The 24,189-nt window shown below is 38.7% G+C and overlaps 1 protein-coding gene across 2 annotated transcripts in view; it reads left to right on the top strand.

Annotated features, from left to right (window-relative positions):
* COPS4 (COP9 signalosome subunit 4) overlaps window positions 1-24,189 on the top strand; it is a 46,103-nt gene that overhangs the window by 16,862 nt on the left and 5,052 nt on the right. Inside the window, exons 2-9 of one of the 2 annotated variants that reach the window (XM_074228502.1) lie at window positions 521-600; window positions 3,931-4,082; window positions 4,881-4,984; window positions 8,188-8,341; window positions 10,866-11,016; window positions 12,284-12,454; window positions 14,347-14,462; window positions 23,487-23,571. In XM_074228502.1, coding sequence (XP_074084603.1) covers window positions 521-600; window positions 3,931-4,082; window positions 4,881-4,984; window positions 8,188-8,341; window positions 10,866-11,016; window positions 12,284-12,454; window positions 14,347-14,462; window positions 23,487-23,571 — 1,013 coding nt within the window. The remainder of the gene's footprint in view (window positions 1-520; window positions 601-3,930; window positions 4,083-4,880; window positions 4,985-8,187; window positions 8,342-10,865; window positions 11,017-12,283; window positions 12,455-14,346; window positions 14,463-23,486; window positions 23,572-24,189) is intronic. The other variant, XM_074228503.1, reaches the window with a different exon arrangement.

The raw sequence follows: 24,189 nt of genomic DNA, 5'->3' as shown, positions 1-24,189 counted from the left end.
CCCTGGCTACATATTTATTTATTTTTTTTTTGGCAAGGCAAATAGGGTTAAGTGGCTTGCCCAAGGCCGCACAGCTAGGTAATTATTAAGTGTCTGAGATTGGATTTGAACCCAGGTACTCCTGACTCCAAGGCCGGTGCTTTATCCATTAAGCCACCTAGCTGCCCCCTATGGCTACATATTGATTTAGAAAATCTCAAAATAACATTTTCTTTGTTGTATTTATTTTGTTTTTATTTATTTTGTTAAGTATTTCCTAATTATATTTTAATCTGACTGGCTGCATCAGGAGGGCAGCTGGGAGTTTTTAATTAGATAAGAAAAAAGGCACCCAGAGATGTGGAAGTCCTGGCCAAAGACTTGCAGGTGGTCAGTAGCAGAGCTGAGATGCCAGGACACATCTCCTTGTAGCAGTCTAGTGTTCTTTCCATCTGGTCACACCTCCTTGGAGGTCAGTTAATGAGTGTCTTGTGAAGAGAAAGTACGTTCATTGAGCATCTGTTCATTTTCCTTTTGTTAGGTATCGGCAGATCTTGGAAAAAGCCATTCAGCTGCCTGGGGCAGAACAACTGGAGGCCTTAAAAGCCTTTGTGGAAGCAAGTAAGTGGACTTGAAATATAATAATTGTAATACTTCCTTTGTGTTATTGAGCTTTGAAAATTGGAAAGTTTTTATGGTGAAGCTAATCCATGTTGGTGCCTCTGTATCATTTTCATATAAAGATTTTTAAACTATAAATGTATGCTGTGTTTTATCTTGAAACAAATGTCTTGAAATTTCAAGAAAGATTGCAATCTTTAATTTACTGTTTTAGTTAATTTAAATATGTTATTTTTGAATTTTGAAATGACTTAACCAGATATGTCTAATTACTTTAGGTGTCATTCAGATTTTAAACATTTAATTTATGATGAAGTTTGCTTTGTTATAATTGCTTTATTATAATTCAGTTCAGTAGTTCAGTTCATTTGTTAAGCTTCCAGTATGGTCTGGAGAGGGAAGGACACTGATGTCCTCAGAGGGCCTGCCCTCTTGCTGAGAGGCTGTGGCTCTCCCTGCTCCAAATGAAGGTCAGGGTCTTTGAGGAGGGGAAAGAGCGTGGAGACCAACACCTGAGCAGAGCTTCCAATGCTCTGATGAATAAAGAATTTCCTCGACATAACTGTGTGACATAACCAAATAAAAGAGTTTTGCCCTCAAGGATCTTAAATTCTAGTGGTGACCAGGAAGAGATATGTTGATTTTTTTTTTTAAGTTATAAAGGAAGAGGATTTTTCATATATCCCTTTCCAGGATCAGTGATAAAGGATAGAGCTGAATTAATAGTAGTAGTGGCCATATATTATCTCATTTGAGCATCACAACCCTGGGAGGTAGATACAGTTATTATCTCCATTTTACAGATGAGGAAACTGAGGCAGAACCAAGTTAAGTGGCTTGCCCAGAGTCACACAGAATCCCTTCCAGTCTTCCTGACTGAAGATCCAACAATTCTAGGCCCTGGACTTCCTCAAATTGATTTAAATAGGGTTCCATGACAGGAATGGGGGTGAGGGTGGTGCTGACAAAGTAGCAATCAACTTGGTGGAAGAGAAGTGAATTGGGTCAGGGCTGCTATGGGCCCTTAAAGGGAAAGGATCACCAGCCAGGCCGGGCATTCTGGGAACGCTTCAAAGATGGCCCGGACATCTGAGAGATTGGAGATGGTTTATACCTGAGGAAATAAGGAGAATGTCACAGCAACCAGGCTCAGGGTTTGCTCTGAGGCAGTGGCAGAGGCGAAACAGGATCATGTGGATTTGTGGGGCATCATTTGGCATGTTTCATGATTTTTTTTCTAGGAGTATTCTAAGGCTTGGGAGTCGAGGCTAGGAATGACAGATTGAGCCTTGCTTGGGCATGAATGGCAGACACAACTTGTTAAGTGGCATTTGTTGGAAGAGCTTCTTCAGTAGCTGCTATCATTCCATAATAAGCCAGGGCTGGCACCTGGGGCTCTGTGTGTGAGGAGGACGAGCCTACAGGCTTCTAAGGAAGAAGCTAAGGACAGGTTGCTACTGGGGCAGGGAGGAGACCTAGGAGAGCTGCTTTAATGATAAGAATGAGGGCTCTTGGACAGGGGCAGATATGCCTGGGTCCATGCCATTGTTGGACCTAAGGCTGAGGAGGGAACAAACCCCTGACAGGGTTGCCATGCAGACCACCTCCCAAGGGAGGTAATTCAGTTACAGAGGGGCCTTTGGGGCTAGGCCTGCTGGGGCAAGGGGCCAGGGTACTTACATTGACTTCCAGTGACTTCACTTTATATCTGTTCTTTTTCAAGGAATTTGGCTTTAGTCAGGTGGAAAATGGAAAGGCAGTGTGGTGCAGTGGAAAGGGGTGGAGAATTTGAAGCCACACTTGGATGGCAGGTTATTCCTTTTATGGACAAAGATCAGCATTGGGCTCCTGCAGGTGCCTCCCCAGACCTAGGAGGTATACACAGACAGACTCTTCTTGGCAGTCTTCCCTGAGAGGAATAAGGCCAGGCCCTGCTTCCACTTTCCCTTTCTGTATGCCTTGGCCCTGCAGCACAGTCCGGGAGAACTTTATCTTCTCCATCTGCTTCAGCTTTTTGGGTGGTGGTGAGGAATGGAACACCTGGAAAGATAGAGAGCTCTCCTTTGTGCTCAGATACCAAGACTGGTCTCTCCAGAAGAGCTAGTGCCATAGTCATCCTCCAAAGGTGGTCAGATAACAGCAACTGGCAGAGAGAATAAAGCTAGGGTTTAGTCTCCGCAGTGAGACTGACATGGGTCTCTTTTTCCCCTCTGTAAAATGAGGGGGTTGAGCAAAACATTCCTTCCATTCCTGACCAGCAGTCTGTAAGATCTAGGTTCCATTCAAGTCTTCTTCACATCAGCTTCAATTTCTTTGGTGTCTCTCTGACCTTAGATAAATCTTTCCCCTTTTGGGGTCTTCATTTCTCCTCTGTAAAATCAAAGAGTTAAGCTTGATGATCCCCAAGATTCCTTCCATCTCTGACATCTCTGTGAGGGGAATGGGGGAAGGAAGAGGTGGTGGCGGTGACTTCAAGTCCCCTTTCAGTCCTCCCCCACGACATCTATTGCAATCTTTTGTTCTATCACTCCTTGGCTTAAGTGCCAAGGGTGAACCAACAAGTAATGATTCTGTAGAAGTCAGGTCCAGGCTCAGTTTCAGTAGGCTTCCTTGTGGCTCTCTTCCACTGGGGTGGGAGAATGGATAACTCTTCTTAAGAGCCCTGGCTTTGCGGCTTCTGGAATCTCCCCCACCTAGAAAGGAAAGTCTGCTATCCCCATTCTTTCCTGAAGTAAGGGAGCCTGACATGCCTTCTGCCCCTCATAAGGCTTTGGTACTGACAGCAAAGTCACCACTTTCCTAGTTAGTGGTTCTGATCGTAATCCATTCCAATTAATGTTATCAACTAATAACGAAAAAATACATTATCAGCTCTTTGCTTCAAAAATAGGATCTTCATAGAAGATTAATATAGAAATTAATAGACTTTGTGCTTGATTAATTTCATTGTGGGGAGGCTAAGTAAGTTTTTCTGTTAAATTTTGCTTTTTTACATTGAATTCATGACTATTATACTATTTTGTTTATAAATTTAAAAAAACAAAGGAATGTAGGGAAAACTACAATTCTCAACTACTTATGAAAGTTTCTTTTGAATATTATTTTTAAAAATCAAATGCTTGATTATTTTTATTGGTGCAGATGATATTTTTCATATATTTTGGCATCAAAATAAAAAACACTTAAGCTTTTGTCAGGGGAATTGATTCAGTTCAGCAAACATAAGGTGGTCCTGGTGTAAGAATTCAGCAAATGAAAAATTTGTCTTGTGAAATATTTGCAAAGTATGTAAATTACATATATTTCTTTGTCTCATGTTTTCAAACCAAGTGGTAAATGAGAATGTCAGTCTAGTGATCTCTCGGCAGTTGCTGACCGATTTCTGCACACACCTACCTAATCTGCCTGACAGCACGGCCAAAGAAATCTATCATTTCACCTTGGAAAAGATCCAGCCCCGAGTCATTTCATTTGAGGAGCAGGTAAAAGCTAGGAACCAGATTGTAGTTATAAAGTCTAGAGCAGTGATTCTAAACCATCAGTTTTTAAAGGGTCTTATGAGGGGTGTCATGAAATTTTGAAAAATAAAATGGATGCTAAAAGAGATGTCAGATTATGAGATGATAGGATACTGCACTCCAAAGAGCCTGGGAATCACTGATGTAGTGAATTTCTAAGTGTTTATTATTGTTCTTAAAATGCATTAAAAATAATCAGTAATGCCAAATTTATGCTCAAGAATTTATTGCTAAGAAAATACTTTATTTTCATTGAAGAACTTGGCACCTATAGCTATGAAATACTGCATTTAGATGAGGTGAGGTATTGACTGCTCTTGTCTATTATCTTCATTTTTTAATCTTTTTTACAAAGAAAAAGAAAGGGAGGTAATATATTTGGAATGAATATATTAAAAAAGCAAAGATAGTAATAAAGTAATCAGTAACAAAGCTAATCAGGCTTATAATGTAAATAATGGCAGTCTCAATCTATGTAATCATTTCTAAAAAGGGATTTTTAGTGAATTATCATTTTTCTTTATAGAAGATTACTAATAGCACATCACCTAGTTCTATAAATTAGATTAGTTTGAAGTTTTAATTTTTCTTAAATGTAAATCTTATTGAAAAAATATGGTATTTTATGATAACTTTTACTACTTGAGGTCTTTTAGGTCACCAAAGCTTGAATTTGTTTACTCTGGACAAATTAAAATAGCTTATTGAATCCTTTGAAATTGAATCATATTAACAGTTGGATTTTTTCTTTAAATTATTAAGGTTGCTTCGATAAGGCAGCATCTTGCATCAATATATGAGAAAGAAGAAGACTGGAGAAATGCAGCACAAGTGTTGGTGGGAATTCCCTTGGAAACAGGACAAAAGTATAGTAAATAGTGAAAGATTCTTTTTTTTTCTTTTTAAAAATTTCCATTACATATTCTAATGGTACTTAATGTGTTAATAGCTCTTGGTTGTTTAAAATGAAGAACTATTTGTTTTTATTTTATTTTATTTTAAAAATTCTAAACTTAAACATAAATAAGACTAGCATTTGTCTATAAAGCAGAATAGAAAAGTAGAATTGATGGTTGGAGTGACCATGGATTTACACCGTGGATAGCTTTGCTTCTTTCTTTCCCTTCAATTATATGTCAAATCTGAATGTAATTTTCAGAACTGTCCTGCTTGTCTATATTTATAGTTGACCTTTCTTCTGTTCTCTTCTATGTGTTTTAGAAACCAGTTAAGCGACTCCCTTTATTTATTTCTATTTTGGTGACCCTGTCACTACTCTCAGTTTCACCCAACAAATAAATTGAATGAAAGAAAAACCAAATCCTTGCAAAAGAAATCCTCACAGTGGTTACATTGGTGGTTTAGAAAGCTAAATATTTTATGCTTTTCACCCATTTCTCAGAAAGTAGATAGCATGTATAAGCATCAGTCTTCTGAAATTGTATTTTGGTCATGACATTGAATGGAGTTCTTCCTAAGCCTTTCTTAATTGTTTTTCCTTAGTGTTGTCATTGAGCAACTATTACTTTAAATCTAGTCTTTTTTTTCCTATTACTGTGTTTTGTTTAACAAATTTAGTCTGAAACTATTACTTGATTGATGATTCATCTATTTATTTGTTTTTAATTTAATATAATTTTTTATTCTCATTTTGTACAAATTTTTTTTTACATTAATAAAATATTCTTGTTGAAGAGTAAACGAAATACCCCCTCCCCCCATGAATATAGACTTGCTTTGAGCGATAAAGTAAAAGGGATATTTATTGTTTTTTTTACTGGTAAAAAAAACTCCTTCCATATCAGGGCTTCTCAAAATGTGGCCTGCAAATGCGATTTTATGTGGCAACCTGTGGGTTTACTAAATGCCTCAGTAAACCAAGCAGAGCTATTGCAGAGCTCTCACTGAAATGGCAAATCAAAATATAATGTCATTGTTTCAATAAAAACTTTTAAAAGTAAGATTAGACAGCCCTGTTGTAGATCATCAGCATTTTCTTTGCAGTATAGTCTTAGATAGGGGGCAGGTGGAGGTTAATTGATTTGCCTGGTGTCACATAGCCCATCAGTCATAAATGAGAATTAAACTCAGGTCTTCCTGGCTTTGAAGGACAGCTACATCATATTGCCTCACATAGATTGATAGGTTCTTAAATCATATTTTTCACTTTTCCTTTGAACATTGAAACAATAAAGGTCAGAACAGCTAGTCTTGTCTTCACAATGAAAGTGGATTTGTACATGACTAGGAAGTGAAGCTGCCGTAATCAAATGAAAGCTGTCACAGAAATGACCTGAAATTCTGGATAGGAGATAGCTGGACACTGGAGAATTCACTTTACTCTTCTCGTGGTAAAACAATAAGGTCTCACACACAGCTAATCTGATGCTCCAACTGATTTTATCATTTCTAGTTTTTTTGACCTTTTTAAAATTTTTTACCTTTTTTTAATTAAGTTTTTAATATGTGAAGTACTTTGGCATGAAAGCATATTTTTTAAAAAATGATTGATTTTTTTTGTATCCTTGTAATTTTCCAGCACCTCTTCTATTTTAACCAGGAAGGATCAATGAGCAAGGTAGACATAGGGATAGCATTGGATAGCACACCTCTTTCTCTCTAGGGCAGGTCTGGCTCTTCATGAGTCATAATAGTACATTGATCTGGATTCTGGTGGGTTTTTTAAAGTACTCTTTTCTTTTGCATTATTTAGAGTTGTTTTGTTGATTGTTCTCTTATAGTTCTTGCCACTGTGCATCCTGTTCATATAGACCTTTCCAGGTTTCTTTGAATCCTCATAGTCATCTTTTCTTTCAATATAATCACTTTTTATGATCCAGTAGATTAATGTGTGGATGATTCATTTAGTTATTTCCCAATCAGTAGACTTCCATCTGATTTCTACTTTCTCATTTATACATGAAGTGCTTCTAGAAATATTTTGGCATATTTGAACCCTTCCTCTTGCCTCACCAAGTTGCTATAAAGAGGATGAAAGGTTTTAAATATTCCATTACATGATCAAATTCACTTTCTATTTTATCTAGCATGTTTAATAGTTCAGCTGTGTCAGATTTCAAAATTTTCCTCTCTCATTTTTTGCCAGTTGACTGTAGGCTCTCCATATAATTGTGATTGTGATGTTGAGAAAGATACCAGTGTAGACCGTGATGAAGTCTTTAGCATTTAGATTATGAGACAGTTCAGTACTGATACTACTGAAAAGCACCTAATTGAAAGGGATCTTTTTGATACATGATAAGTCATTCATTCATTCATTCATTCATTCATTCATTCATTCATTCCTTTTGATCTTGTCTTTAAAACCACAATTGGTGAGTGACATTTTTTATTCCTTCAGTAGCTGTGAAAGACAAGACTTCCCATCTGTTTTGCCTTTATTTCTTCTGACAATATCTCTTAGGTTTTTGTTGTTATTTTTATTTTAAAATCATTTCTCGCTTTTTTCTTTTAGCACAGATAGTTTAATTAAAGATTTTATTTGAGTTTTACAATCCCCCCAATCTCTCTTCCCCCCCCCCCACAGAAAGCAATTTGTCCATCTTTACATTGTTTTCATGTTGTACATTGATCTAAATTGAGTGTAGCACAGATAGTTTAAACTCTCACTTAGTTGATGTAATTAGGGAATTGGCATATTGGTCATTTGATTTAGCTGATTTTTTTTTCTTGATAACACTGGAGTTAGTGCCCTTTTTTTGGGAAAACAGACAAAGAAAGATTTGTTTTTCATCTATACTAGTAATCATTAAAGCAAATATCTCATAGGAAGCTGGCAGCTTGCTGAATTTTTAGATAAAGGAGTTCAGGTGTAACAAATAAACAGAAGGAAGAGCATTGAATTATAAGTAAGACTTGTGATATAAGATAAAAGTTCAAATGATTTACTAAGCTCTAATGATGTAGAAATATTGGATAAATTTGTGATGTATCATAATTCATATATATATGTATCATATCATATAATTCATGTGGAAGCTAACATTTCACACAAGAGAAAGAATTTTTTTTTAAGTTGATTTCTGTATTTTTTATTTCTTAATTGTAGGCAGTATAATGTGGACTATAAATTGGAGACCTATCTGAAAATTGCCCGACTCTATCTGGAGGACGATGACCCCGTCCAGGCAGAGGCTTACATCAACAGAGCTTCCTTGCTCCAGAATGAGTCAACCAATGAGCAGTTGCAGATCCATTACAAGGTGAGCCCACTTTGGCACTTACTCTTCTCCTTAACCAGCTCATAATGTAATCATTTGAAGAATTATTTAATGGAATCAGGTTACAGAATAGAATGAAAGATTCTGTATTAGTGCAGAAGAACAATTTGAACTATAAATTAGAGGGGATCTAGAAGAAAAGATCAGTGATAACAAATAACCAGCAGTCTGTTAGTTTCTTTTTTAAACTTATTTCATCACTTTATTGGACTTGCTTTTTAAATTTTTATTTTAAAAAGTTTTCTGCATTAACCTTGGTAATAAAAGAAAACTTCCCAAACTGAAAATCCCACTTGCAGTTTTCTTTTTGTTTGTTTTTGCAAGGCAGTGGGGTTAAGTGACTTGCCCAAGGTCACACAGCTAGATAATATATTACTGGTCTGAGGCTGGAGTTGCAGCTCTTTTTAAATTCAATGCCTTATAGTGGAACTTACTACATACATCCTTTTGGAAAAGTTAACTAGGACCACCTCACACCTCTCAGACTGGCCAATATGACCAGAAAGGACAACGATCAATGTTGGAAGGGATTTGGGAAATCTGGGACACTAATACATTGTTGGTGGAGCTGTGAACTCATCCAGCCTTTCTGGAGAGCAATTTGGAATTATGTCCAAAGGGCAACAAAAATGGGCATAGCCTTTGGTCCAGTAATACCACTACTGGATCTATACCCAAGAGATTATGAAAAAAAGGGGAAAAACATCACTTGTACAAAAATATTCATAGCAACTCTGTTTGTGGTGGCAAAGAATTGAAAATTAAGTAAATGTCTTTTTTTTTTTTTTTTTTTAGGTTTTTTGTAAGGCAATGGGGTTAAGTGGCTTGCCCAAGGCCACACGGCTAGGCAATTATTAAGTGCCTGAGACCGGATTTGAACCCAGGTACTCCTGACTCCAGGGCCGGTGCTTTATCCACTGCGCCACCTAGCCGCCCCCCACTGCGCCACCTAGCTGCCCTAGTAAATGTCTTTCAATTGGAGAATGTCTGAACAAACTGTAGTCTATGTATGTCATGGAACACTATTGTTCTATTAGAAACCAGGAGGGATGGGAATTCAGAGAAGCCTGGAAGGATTTGCATGAATTGATGCTGAGCGAGATGAGCAGAACCAGAGAAACATTGCACAGCCTGATGGAAGGCTCGGGGGTGATGATCAGTCTTGATGAACTTGCTCATTCCATCATCAGTGCAACAGTCAGGGACAATTTTGGGCTATCTGCGATGGAAAATGCCATCTGTATCCAGAGAAAGAATTGTGAAGTTTAAACAAAGACTATTACCTTTAATTTAGGAAAAAAAACATCTTATTATGTAATTTTGCTATCTCTTATGCTTTATTTTTCTTCCTTAAGGATATGATTTCTCTCTCATCACATTTAACTTAGATCAGTGTATACCATGGAAACAATGTAAAGACTAACAGAATGCCTTCTGTGGGGGGGTAGGGGTAGGGAAGCAAGATTTGGGGAAAATTTATAAAACTCAAAACAAATAAAATCTTAAAAAAAAAATTGGGGGGGGCGGCTAGGTGGCGCAGTGGATAAAGCACCGGCCCTGGAGTCAGGAGTACCTTGGTTCAAATCCGGTCTCAGGCACTTAATAATTTCCTAGCCGTGTGGCCTTGGGCAAGCCACTTAACCCCATTTGCCTTGCAAAAAAACTAAAAGAAAAGTTAACTAGGAATATTGAATTCCAGTAAAAAAGCCAGATTGATGCTAAATGAGGATTTTTGTTTTTGCTATTGTATAAATTATAATTAGTAATAGCTTTTTCGGTCTTGTCAGGGCTCCAGCTCCAAAGTGAAAGGGTGAGGAGCTGTATAAAGTGTGATTATTAAGTACTTGATAACAACATGTAAAGATCAAAGAATTTGGTAGAAGAAGCTCTTAGTACAATAGATTTTACAGTTGATCTTCACCTGAGAATCCTAAGAGGCAGGCTAATTCTGCAAGTGCCTCGGGAGACGTGGGGAGGAAAACCTAGAGAAGAAAGCCAAGTTACCTGCCTCAGAAGCTCTCCAGGGTTTCTGTCCTTTCTCCTTTTATTTCCTTCCTTCTTCCATCCATCCCTTCCTTTCTTCCTCTCCCTCTGTCTCTCCTAACACCTTTCTTTTCCTCTGCCCTTCCCTACCTCTTTCTTTTCTTTCTCCCTCCCTGAAACAGCTGTTTCAGACAAAGTGTGGATGACAATGGGACAGGTTTTAGAGAGGATTCCTGTTTAATTGTTGGTTGGAATGGAGCCTCTGGAACCTGAACTTTTGTAAGATTTTAATAAATGGATCTCAGTAGGGCTGGGTGCCTTTGGAGCTCTTTGTATTTCATTTATGTGTTATAAAGCTTCGTTCTAAAAAGGGAGATAATTAGCCCCCCCCCCTTCTGTTCAGGGCTCTGTAACACAAGTGACAGATTCTGACTGGAGGGATATGGAGTGAGGTCTATTGACTCTTGAGAATTTTCATTTTAACTTTTATTTTTGCTAATTTAGATGTCCTCTTGCTCTGTAGGTGTGCTATGCTCGTGTTCTGGATTATAGAAGAAAGTTCATCGAAGCTGCCCAAAGATACAATGAGCTATCATATAAGACGATAGTCCACGAAAGTGAGAGACTAGAGGCCTTAAAACATGCTTTGCACTGTACCATCTTAGCATCAGCAGGTAAATACATTATTCAGTAAGTAGCTGAATCCCATGTACCAAATGATGACTCTTTTTAATAACTTTAAACTAGTTCTCTTTTTCAGATTTTACAGGGTAGAATCATCTGCAGATGGATAATTAATATTTTGGGGAGATAAAGGTACAGTGCTTAAACAATAGGGAGGTCAGCATGCTGAATAATTGCATTTTCTTTAATATATTTATATTAATATCTCTCACAGGGGCGGCTAGGTGGCGCAGCGTATAGAGCACTGGCCCTGGGGTTAGGAGGACCTGAGTTCAAATCTGGCCTCAGACACTTAATAATTACCTAGCTGGCCTCAGACACTTAATAATTACCTAGCTGTGTGGCCTTGGGCAAGCCGCTTAACCCCATTTTCCTTGCAAAAATCTAAAAAAAAAAATCTCACACACCTTCCTCACTGATACTGGTGTCTCTCTGGACTGCAGAGCGCTCTGAATGAGAAATCAGAAACCCAGTTTAAGATCCTGATCTATCACTTATTATTTTGATCAAGTCACTTAATCTCTAAGATTCACTTTCTTTATGTATAAAATGGAGTAATTACTATATTCTCATAAGGTTTTCTCTGTGGAAGTGATTTGTGAGTTTTTGACGGAATGAAGTAACATAAAAGTGAATGCAACAAAGAAGCCATGTCCAGAAAACACTCAGTTTGGTTGTGAAATTATAATTCTTATACTGCCTTATGGCTTATATTTTCATTGCAAGCCTTAATTCTAAATCTTCCATTCATATCTCCCGTATAGTAGTAAAACATAGAAGTAACTTATTTTTAGAAAGCACTTTATACTAGCCTACTTCATAGTCTTTTCAGTTCAGGAAAATAAGAAAGGAATGAATATACAAGTTTTAGTAACACTGAACTTGACTTTTTGAAACAATTTTGAGATATTTTAATCTTGGTCTGCATTTGCTTAAGAAATTGCACTAAATGGGGGCAACTAGGTGGTGCAGTGGATAGAGCACTGACCCTGGAGTCAGGAGTACCTGAGTTCAAATCCGGCCTCAGACACTTAATAATTGCCTAGCAGTGTGGTCTTGGGCAAGCCACTTAAACCTAATTGCCATGCAAAAAAAAAATGCATTAAAAATCTTTAGGCTGGACACAATATAGAGGCAGTCTGATTTCTAAGAAATATGTGACCACATTCCATATAATATATTACCACTTAAAGACATCAATTATCTTTTTTTTTCCCTAGAGAAATGTATTGATAAAGATCTCGTTTTTTTCTCCAGGGCAACAGCGCTCTAGAATGCTCGCCACTCTTTTTAAGGATGAAAGGTGTCAACAGCTCGCAGCCTATGGAATCCTAGAGAAGATGTATCTAGACAGAATTATCAGAGGAAATCAACTTCAAGAATTTGCTGCTATGTTGATGCCTCACCAAAAAGCAACTACAGCTGATGGTATAGAATATAAATACATTTTTTGACTGATAGCTTCATAAATGTCCAGATCCTTTTAATACTTCTAGGCTAATAGATATTAGGTCATGATAATTATATGGTCTAGCTTTGATTTCTGGTGTCACATCTTAGATACAAAGTTAATTCTGTTGGAGAAAATTATTGCAGGCCAGTAGAGTTTTTGGATGCTACTTGTAAGAGAAATGCCGATTTTGCCATATCGTTAATGTATTTAATAAAAATTGTAATTTTCCTCAAACATATTGCCCAAATATTATTAATCTTGTTTTATATTGAGAAAAATGACATTATCATTTGATCATACCACATAGTGAGGAAGGGACAAAGGCCAGAATGAAATTCGTTAAACCCAATTCCCAGTTATTTCCCAGCATTACTGTGTTTCTCCTCTTTTATTTTAGTCTTTATTGTCTTTATTATCCTTCATTTTCCTGGCTTCATGCAAAATGCTTTCTAAGAGACAGTATGATCTAGGGAAATGAACAATGATCTAGACTTTACCTCTGACACTGATTAGCAGTATGACTTTGGTTGAGTCACTTTACATCTTTTATATCAGTTTTGTAAACTTTAAAATTGAGACAAAAATCTATATTCTAATTGACAGATTTTTTTTTTATTAGCATTAACTGAGATTTCTCTTTTTGTAAACACAAAGCAGTGTTTTTTTATTGACCTCCTGTAACAGTGGGCTACTCTTTCTTATTCCCTGGCATATTTTGTCCAATCTAGGGAGCCAGGTACTCCCTCTTAAGGGGGGATCTAAATTCCAGGAAGGAGGAGAGTCATTTTTCCTAGGTTTCCTGTGACCCTGTAGCAACTCAGGCGCTATGGTTAGTAAAACACTTGGAGTTGGCTTCTTAGTAGATTTTTTTCCCTACTTCACTGATTTTTATAGATCCCTTCTATTTGATTTTTTGTTGATATCCTTTTCAATTCAGGAAAACAAAGACCAGAGGCAATAGACCAGTCAATGGCTTTTAAATAAACAAGAACCAATGAAATCTCCATTTCAGGTTAATGTTTTTCTTCAATTTTATTGATTGAATAATCTTACATGTTGGCCACTTAGAAGCTAGAGCAACATATTGAGGTTTTTTTTTTTTTAAACTGAGTGATTCCCTTGGATAGTCCTTTATGTGATAGAAATGGATTTCTCCCTCTTGACCAGAGGGCCCTAAGCAAAGGCTGATGACTGCATGTCAGGGATGTTGTTAAGGCCCTTCCTAGTCAGTTAGGAGCTATGCTACCTGGCCTCTGAGCTCTTGCTAAGCTTTGAGATTCTGTGACTGTTAGTTATGACTAAAAGAACTGTATGCCTGGGAAAATAATAAAATAATTTTAGCCCAGGCTTACTTAAGGTCCACATATATAAATTAGATTTGTTTGCATTTTTATATTATTTATTTATTTGGAATGTTGGTTGTGTAGGCAAAACCTTACTATTCAGTAAATGCCTCCAGTAGTATTTCTAGTTCAGGTTGTATTTTTTTTTTGTCACCACTTTTAAAGGTAAACAGTTATTTGTAAGAAAGTCTCTATTTACTCGTACCTTGAAAAATTTTTAGTCTTTTTTTCCCTCTTTTGTAAAAAGATCTTCCATAGGTTTTTTTTTTAAAAACCTAAAGTGAATTCATTCAGTCAATTAGCATCTTTTTTCAAAACTAGTTCTACTTTGACTGAATTCAGAACTTAAACTTTGCAAAAGTCAGTTTGTGTGGACTCAGCTCCAACTGACTTTTTTGTGTGGTTGAAAAGGCATTGAAAGTAATAGTGTAATTAATTATCACATGCAAAGAAATTCATGTCATTTTGGAATGTAGGACAAAATTGATTGAGAATTTACTGTTATCTTTTTAAATTTATTTAAGGTTCCAGCATCTTGGATAGAGCTGTCATAGAACACAACTTGTTGTCTGCAAGCAAGTTATATAATAATATTACATTCGAAGAGCTTGGAGCTCTATTAGAGATCCCTGCAGCTAAGGTATTTCCTTGTGTTTGATACCAGTTAATAGTCATGCTATTTCAGGGGGACAGAATATTAGAATTAATTTGTTGTTTATTGAGCATCTGCTAACTACCAGACAGTGGGAAATTTACAAAGCTGAATAAAACAATTTATGTCCTCAGGAAGCTTTTTTTTTTGGATTTTTTTTCAAGTCATTGGGATTAAGTGACTTGCCCAAGGTCACACAGCTAGGTAATTATTAAGTATCTGAGGTCACATTTGAACTCGGATCCTCCTGACTCCAGGGCTGGTGCTTTATCCACTGTGCCACCCAGCTGCTTCTCTCAGGAAACTCTTAATCAGTGAGTAGATTCATATAGGCATAGATGAATAACTATAGTAAATGGATGAATAACTATAGTAAATGGCAGATGATGTTTGGTATCTTAAGAGGTATAAAGAAAGGGAAAGTCAGGGGATGCTCCTGGGAAGAGGTGACATTTGATTTGACCTTGAAGGATGGGCAGCTAAACCAAATAGTTATGGGTAGGATTCATTGCAGGTGGAGGGGATGGGCAAAGGCAGAAAGGTAGTGGGTCTATCCACAGAATAGGGAGCTTGGTTTAGCATTACAATGATACAGCATTCATGAAGTTTCTTCATGTGATTATACCTTTCTCTCCTCCAGACCCCAGTCATCACTTACTGTGATGTCATCATTCTGCTCCTCAGTGTTCCCCCCAGACATATTCCTTCTCAAATCTTACTTTCCTTGAATCTTATTTTGGGGCCTGTCATTAACCAATTCAACTGGACACAGCCTTAACCTCTCCAATTTTTTGTTGTTACCCTCATGCCCTCAGTGTCTTACCAGACTTTGAACCCTGTGTTCTTGTCTTGATTGTGTCATCTCATGGTAGGATGGCGTTAGAGGAAGATATCTGTGTTATATCAGCTGCTTCTCAGCAATGCTTGGCTTTGTTCCTAAATGATTCATCCCATTCCACAAAGTGGTTGTTGTTTAAAGTATTCTCTTTCCCTGATGGAATTTCCTTTTCTAGGCCTCACAGCCCTTTAACATCATCTTCCATGATGAGGAGACCAGCCCCATAACATGGACCTTTGTCATCTATTATCTGTCCCACTCTATTGCCAGTCTCTATTTACTGACTCCTCTGCCACTTGTAAACATGCTTAGGCCTCCCTCCATCTTTCCTGGAATAATCTTTACTTGACTATACCATTTCTTTATGCTGTTACTGTCCATTCTCTCTTTGACAGCCTGAGTCTCAGGAAAAACCTCTTGTTGTTTTTGCTTCTTTTTAACCTATTTCAGCTTGGCTTTTGGCCCCCTTACTTAGGTGAAACTCCTTCACAATACATTAATGCTAAATGCAGGAGTCTTATCCTTCTTGATCCCTTTGCAGTGTGCATTATCGCCTCTGAATTTTCATATTGTTCTCACCTGACTTGCCTCCTACCTATTGGACTGCTTCTTCTTAATTCCCTTTGCCTGAATCATGATTTGTGTTCCACTTTCTGAACTTGGGCATTTCAAAGGTTCTCTTCCCTCTTGGTGATCTCATCATCTCCTATTATCATCCTATTAGATATCATTTCTACACAGATAATTTGCAGATCCAGCTTTGGTGTCTCTTCCAACAAGATGTTCTGTGGGACTCAAACTGAATATTTTCAGAACAGAATCCCTCTTCTTTCCATCCCTTCACATATTCTGATTTCTCTTGAAGGCATCACCCACTGGTGGAGGTAGAGGTAGAGGTAGAGGTAGAGGTGGGTAGAGGCCCCTGGATTCTCAACCTTAGAGTCATGGTTGACTCATCTCTTCTTCACTTTCCAGCCCCTTGCCAAGGCTTGTGAATTGTTTCTATAGCATCAGAAGCATCCATTCCTTTCCATTTCTGTAGCTACCATCTTTTTAGGTTTTTGCAAGGCAAATGGGGTTAAGTGGCTTGCCCAAGGCCATACAGCTAGGTAATTATTAAGTGTCTGGGACCGGATTTGAACCCAGGTACTCCTGACTCCAAGGCTGGTGCTTTATCCACTATGCCACCTAGCCGCCCATGTAGTTACCATCTTAATGCAAACTCTCATAACTTCTCTCCTAGAGTATGGCAACATCTTCCTAATTGGATTTCCTGTTTCTTCTCAATCCTCCAGCCAAGCCAATGTAAAAAATTTCCTAAAGCACAAATCTAACCGATACACTCCCTGATTCAGGAGCCCTCAGTGATTTTCTGTTGCAGATTCTCCCATTTAAAGTCATTTAAAGCTCTTCATGGTTTTGTTAGCCTACCAACCCACCCCCATTCTTATACTGCTGCCCAGAGCAGTCTGCTTTCTGTTGTTTAGACTCAGCATTCATTCCACCTCACTATTGGTGCCTTTGTATGGATGCTGCCTCATGCCTGGAAGTGGCCCCTTCCTTGTACTCCCTGCTTCCTTGTTTTAGCTTTCAGGTGCCAGCCTTTATGGGAAACCTTCCTGGACCCAGTTGCTTCTTCAGGTTATGAAGTGTCTCCTTCACATGTTCCCCTGGTGGACATCATAAATTCAAGTTGGAGCCCCTGAGAATTTGTGAATAGGGAAATGACCTGGTTAGATCTGTTCTTGGAACATGACTCTTTAATTGGGTCTTGTGCAATGTGGATGAAGGAGGAGAAGAGGGGAGAAGGAAATGGAAAGGAATAGCTTAAGTGCCAGAACAGAAAGTTGGAATATTTTGCAACAAGGGTAACTTAAAATGGAAACTTAGGTATTTTAGTGTTTGGTAATTTGACAAGCAAAGAGTAAAGTGATAGAAGGATACTTATCCTTTGCAGTGTGATGGAAAGTTGGGTTTAAAAAAGAGAGGGAATTTATATGATACTTAAAGGTTTGCAAGAAAAGTATCTCATTGACTCCTTTTTATCATACCTATTTTATTGTTGAGAAAACAGAATCACCCAGGGGTGGGGTGACTAGCTCAGATTCTCACAACTAATACGTTTTAGGCCACATCTTGAACCATCCACTGTGCTACTTAACTCCCTATTGGTGAAGCTTATGGACCCCTTTTAGAGTAATGTTTTGTTGCCCACAGATAGGTAGTACAGTGGCTAGAGCACCAGCTTTGATTCAGAAGGACTTTGAGTTCAAATTTAGACTCAGACTCTTTACTAGCTGTGTGACCCTGGGCAAATCACTTAACCTGACTGCCTCACATCCAGGGTTATCTCCAGTTGGCCTGGTTCATATCTGGCCACTGGACCCAGATGGCTCTGAAGGAGAAAGTAGACTAGTGACGTACCACAGACACCTCCTCTCCCCCACTCAAACTCAGTTCACATGCTTGTCATGGCACCTCCTCCCTAAAGTCATGATCTTCTTTGAGAATGAAGGACAGGGGCAGCTAGGTGGCTCAGTGGATAGAGCCCTGGAGTTAGGAGTGCCTGAATTCAAATCCAGCCTCAGACCCTTAAAAATTACCTAGCTGTGTGGCCTTGGGCAAACCACTTAGCCCCATTTGCCTTGCAAAAAAAAAACCTTTAAAAAAAGAGAATGAAGGACAAATAGCACCACCAACAGCACCAGCATATAATTGAAGGAGTTACTGCATTTCAATTAGATTAGTATAAATAAGTATGTAAATTTTTTTCTATTGAAGCTCAAGGTTCTTTGAAATCCTAGATTAAGAATCCCTGCTCTCAGGTATGTAATTATATCTTTCCCCCTTGATTTAACATATCACTAATTCTGTTCATTAGGTAATTTAATTTTGCCCTCAGAATGTCTTAAAAAAATAAGGATCTCAAGAGTGCTAATGTTCAAGAGACGATAAGTTGGTAATATGTGTGTGTGGGAACTTGAGATTATCAAGGAAAAAAACAACTCTGAAAGTAATCCAGCTGACAGTAATTATCAGATCACATTTTATATGGTTATAAGCCACAGTTGGAGAAAGAACGGGAAATATCTTTTTTATATATTTAATATTTATTCCCATTTCGTACAAATAATGTTTTTTTATACATTAATAAAACGTTCTCGTTTAAGAGTAAACAAAATAAGGGGCGGCTAGGTGGCCCAGTGGATAGAGCACTGGCCTTGGAGTCAGGAGTACCTGAGTTTAAATCCGGCCTCAGACACTTAATAATTACCTAGCCGTGTGGCCTTGGGCAAGCCACTTAACGCCATTGCCTTGCAAAAAACCTAAAAATAGATAAAGAGTAAACAAAATACCCCCTCCCCCCAAAAAATCTAGACTCGCTTGAGCAATAAAGGGGAGAGAAAAAAATTAAAATTAAAAAAAGTAATAGTAATAATTGTAGGTATAGCCAGGTGGCACAATGGGCGGAGTACCAGCCCTGGAACCATGAGCACCCAAGCCCACATCCGGCTCCATACACCCAACAATCACCCAGTTGTGTGACATGCAAGCCACCCCTACCCCACTGCCCTGCAAACCCCACCCAAAAATATTAATAATAGTAGGGGTGGCTGGGTGGCGGACAGAGCATTGGCCCTTGAACTAGGAGCACCCGGGTCCAGATCCAGCCTCAGACACCCAACGATCACCCTGCTATGCGGCCCCAGGCAGGCCACCCAGTCCCATTTGCCCTGCACCCCCCCGCCCAAAATAATAACAATAATAATAATAATAATATTAATAATAAAAATGTGCTTGAGTCTTTGTTCCAACATCAACAACTCTGTCCCAGGTGGATCACATTCTTTATGATAAATCCATTGCAAAAAGTTACTTCCATATTTTTCCACCATTGCCATTGCTGATCGCAACTCCCTCCTTTCGTATTTCTCCACTACCATGTACTATATTTTCTCTCTCCTTTCACTGACTCTGCTTTAGGGTAACTGAGTGGTGCAGCAGACAGATCCCTGACCCTGGGGCCAAGAGGCCCCGAGCCCCTATACCACCGCTTAGGCCCAGAATCCACCTGGCCCTATGGTCCCAGACCGGCCTTCCAATCCCAGCCCCTTGCAAGAAGTAAAAAGGAAAATGTGTTATATCTGACCACTCTCCCCGCCATGGTCCATCCTTTCCTCCTTTATTCACATCCCCACCCCTTCCCCCTGCTCCCCCCTCCTTCTTACTCCAGATGTCTATACCCCATTGAGTATATATATGCTGTTTCCTCTCCTAGTCACCTCTGATGAGTGCGAAGATTCCCTCATTCCTCCTTGCCTTCCTCCCTTCCATATCATTGCAATAGCTCATTGTAATAAAGAAAAATCTTATTATATGAAATATCTTGGCCTATTCCCTCGCTCCTTTTTCTTTCTCCCTTTACATTTCCCTTTTTTCTATTGATTCCATTTTTACACCATAATTTTATCTTTAAATTCAGCTTTCTCCTGTGCTTCAACTATAAAAGCTCCCTCTACCTGCTCTATTAATTGAGAAGGTTCATATGAGTATTATCAATGTCATTTTTCTATGCAGGAATACATGCAATTCGTCATCATTAAGTCCCTCATATTTTCCCCCTTCTCCTCCAATCTCCATGCTTCACCTGAGTCCTGTATTTGAAGATCAAACCTTCTGTTCAGCTCTGGCCATTCCAATAGGAACATTTGAAATTCCCCTGGTTCATTGAAAGTCCATCTTTTTCCCTGGAAGAGGACATTCAGTTTTGCTGGGTAGTTGATTCTCAGTTGCATTCTAAGCTCTTTTGCCTTCCGGTATATTATATTCCAAGCCCTATGAGCTTTTAATGTAGTTGCTGCTAAGTCCTGTGTGATCCTGACTGCAGCTCCATGATATTTGAATTGTTTCCTTCTGGCTGCTTGTAATATTTTCTCTTTGACTTGGGAGTCCTGGAACTTGGCTATAATATTCCTAGGGGTTGGTTTTTTGTGATCTTTTTCTCAGGGGGATTGGTGGATTCTCTCCATTTCTATTTTTGCTCTCTGCTTCTAGGATATCAGGGCAATTTTCCTGTAGTAATTCTTTGAAAATGATGTCAAGGCTCTTTTCCTGATCATGACTTTCAGGTATTCCAATAATTTTTAAATTATCTTTCCTAAATCTGTTTTCCATATCAGTTGTTTTTTCAATGAGGTGTTTCACATTTTCTCCTAATTTTTCATTCTTTTGGTTTTGAAGTATTGAGTCCTGATTTCTCATGAAATCAGCAATCTCCCTGAGTTGTATTGTTTATTTGAAGGATTTGTTTTCCTCAGAGAGTTTCTTATCTCTTTTTCCATCTGGCCAATTCTGCTTTTTAAAGCATTCTTCTCAATAACCTTTTGAACTGTTTTATCCATTTGACCTAAGTTGGTTTTTAGCATGCTATTTTCTTCAACATTTTTTTGGATTTCCTTGACTAAGCTGCTGACTTTATTTTCATGTTTTTCCTGCATCTCTCTTCTTGCTTTTCCCAGTTTTTCTTCTAACTCCCTCATTTGATTTTCAAAGTCTTTTTTGAGCCCAATTTCTGTTTTTCTTGGAGTCTTTAGATGCAGGAGCTTGTGCTTCCTCATCTTCAGGCTGAGTGTTTTGATCCTTCTTGGGCTCATATGCAAAAATATTTCTCAATGGTGTTCCTCTTGTTTCTCTGCTTGCTCATTTTCCCAGCCTTAGCCTGTTTTGGGGGTGCTTCCTGAGCTTTTGGAACACTCCCACAAGGGTCTCAGTGTGTGAGGCTCTGTCCTCCCTCCTGGTCCGTGAATGACAATATCATATGCACCCCCCTCTGCTATGGGGCTGAGGTGGAGGGGGCCCCTACTGTTCTATTGGGGGGCCTAGACTGCGATCAGGATCTGAATGTGGTCAGAGCCCCACAGTCCTGTTCCAGGGGCAGAGCTCTTTAGTCTCTATTTCTTCACTCCCCTCCCTGGGTTCAATGGGATTATGCCCTGGGGGCTCTTGCTTACTGGCTCTGCCACCTTCTGTTTCCTGGATCTGGACTGCTCTCTCTCTGGCAGAGGTCCCCCCTGCTTTTCCCCCAAGTTGTGCCCAGTGCTCCCTGGGGGCATAGCTCAGGAAACTCCCCCGCTGCTGTGAGCCATGGCTCCCAGCGCCCTGGGCTGCCTCCAGGAGACTGAAGTTCTTTGGCTCTAGCGGGCCACCCCTCTGGCGGGCCGCCCCTCCAACCCCGGGGAGCAGAGCCTTTCTGCTCTTTTCCAGGTTACCTTGAGTAGAACAGCCTCACTGGGTCCCTCTGTGAATTCTGTCTTTTGAAAATTTAGTTAGAGTCCTTAGTTTTGAAGATTTATGAGAGAGCACCTAAGACACAATCAGTTCTTGTCATCATCGTGGCTCTGCCAGGAATGGGAAATATCTTAAGTGATTACTTGCCAAATTGTTCACCAAATGTCATTCTTTTCAATGTCTGTGAATATATGACCTTGTACCTATATTGGTTTCTATTTTACCTTCATTATTGAAAAGTCAACTAATAAGCAAAAGGTCTAAACGCACTCCCTGCATCTAACCCTTCCCTTCTGCTATTAGTAGCCCACAAATAAAGGTGATGATAGTAATAGTAATAATGTTTGTCCCTCATCATGGAAGAAGACCTTGACATCAAGGGGAGATGCTGTGCTAAGATAGTCTCACTTTCTCCTCCAGAGCCATCTGGGTCCAGTGACCAGATATGGACCAGGATGACCAGAGATGACCTGGGATGATTATTGTCAAGCATCTGAATCCGGATTCAAACTTCTGTCCTCTTGACTCCAAGACCTGTGCTCTATCCACTATGCCACCTAGTTGCCTTTAGCTGACAAATAGCATTAGATCAATATTTAGTTCCAGATAAGATTAGAAAAGGTCCTAAGTGGTTTTTGCAAGGCAAATGGGATTAAGTGGCTTGCCCAAGGCCACACAGCTAGGTCATTATTAAGTGTCTGAGGCCAAATTTGAACTCAGGTAATCCTGACTCCAGGGCCACTTCTCTATCCACTGCACCACCCAGCTGCCCCCTAAGTGGTTTTAATATATAATGTTGTACAGAATATTCAACTTTTGGTTTTCTGTTATTTATTTGGGGCAGTTCTTAAATATGGTCAGAAAAAATTATCATTTTCAAGGAACTCGGTAAACAATCTGTATTCTCACAGAATTTTGGTAAGAGACTAATGATCTCTTTTTTTATAAATCAAGGTTTTAATTGATAGTAACTAGTTATTTTTTATCTTCGTTACTTTCTGCTTAATTTTGTTTTTTTTTTCCCACCAGAAGGAAACCTCTTTAAGAATATCTATGAAAGGGGTGGCTAGGTGGTGCAGTGGATAGAGCACTGGCCCTGGAGTCAGGAATACCTGAGTTCAAATCCGGCCTCAGACACTTAATAATGACCTAGCTGTGTGGCCTTGGGCAAGCCACTTAACCCCATTGCCTTTCAAAAATCTAAAAAACAAAAAAAAAGAGTATGGGATAGCTAGGTGGCACAGTGGACTGAGCTAGGCCTCCAGTTAGGAAGACCCAAGTTCAAATTTGGCCTCAGACACTTACTGTATGGCCCTGGGCAAGTCATTTAAATTCAGTTTGCCTCAGTTTTCTCAACTGTAAAATGGGGGTAATCTTGTAGGGTTGTTGAGGATCAAAAGAGATGGTAGGCTCTACAAAAGTGCTTATTTCTCTTTTCTCATCTAAATTCTAGGAAGAGGTAAATCATCTTCCATAAGGTCCCTGTTATCTAGTGGCAGTTTTGACAATATGGGGATTTAATCAAACTTCATATCCCTTTAATTGGCTTAGACTTCCTTCTCAACTTTGGAAAGTAAGAACCAGAGGTTGTAGATTCCATAGGGCTTTAAAAAAAGCACAAAAACTTTATAAATCCCTTTTGTCTATTTTTCTTTTTTCAGACTTCTGAAGTATAGATTTTAAAATTTTTGAATTATGCCTACTATGAAGGTTGTGAAAAGAAAAGTTTTTCTTAATTTCCAGGAATTCCATATAAGAATGGCCTGCTGCAAGAGAACGTAGGTTCTTCTTGTTAGAAGGCCCCAGCCAGAGACTGAGTGATGAAGCCCTTCTTGTCAGGAGTCCTAGCTCCCAGGGTCAGTGATTCTGTAATTTCTGTTTTTCAGGCAGAAAAGATCGCCTCTCAAATGATTACAGAAGGGCGTATGAATGGATTTATTGATCAAATAGATGGAATAGTTCATTTTGAAAGTAAGAAGAATTTATCATTTTAATGTTCTTGTAAAAATGCAATTCAATAGCTATTGGTTTAAGTGAATTCAGGAAAAAAGCATTTCTTTCCCCAGTAGGTGGCAGTCACTTTATTCTTAATAAGACTGTTTATTGTGACATTGTACCCAATATAAGTGATACTGTCTAATAATGATTGTGATGTTCTAAGAATAGTAATACTCTTTATGTTTTTTTGCTTCTGTGGCACATTTTTATACTTTTTCTAATGATTATTTCAAAATTAACTTACTCTTACCTTGAGATATTTTTGTTTGAGAAGAAATTATAGAGGAAATCTGACCCTGGACTTGTAGTCTTGGTTTGACCCAAGCAATTTGATGTCCTGGAGAGAGAGAGAGAGAAGAGAACTCGCCTGAAGTTTAGATTACCTCAGTTCATGTTCTGCCTGTGACCCTTTCTGGGCAGTTCCCTCAGACTGTACGAAACACAACAGGCACTAGTCTGCATGGATGAAGGGAGTATCTAGGAGACCCTTAGACTGAAATAGAAATGGAGCCTGATGGGCATAGTGACTTAGAAAACTATTTCATTATTATCTGTGTTGGTCCCAATTAACTACATTTTTCTGAGCAGTGA

This window comes from Macrotis lagotis, chromosome 3 (assembly GCF_037893015.1).
Source record: "Macrotis lagotis isolate mMagLag1 chromosome 3, bilby.v1.9.chrom.fasta, whole genome shotgun sequence".
Classification (NCBI taxonomy): Eukaryota; Metazoa; Chordata; class Mammalia; order Peramelemorphia; family Peramelidae; genus Macrotis; species Macrotis lagotis.
The sequence above is the reverse complement of the archived record's forward strand: the minus strand, read 5'-3'. Positions and strand labels throughout refer to the sequence as shown.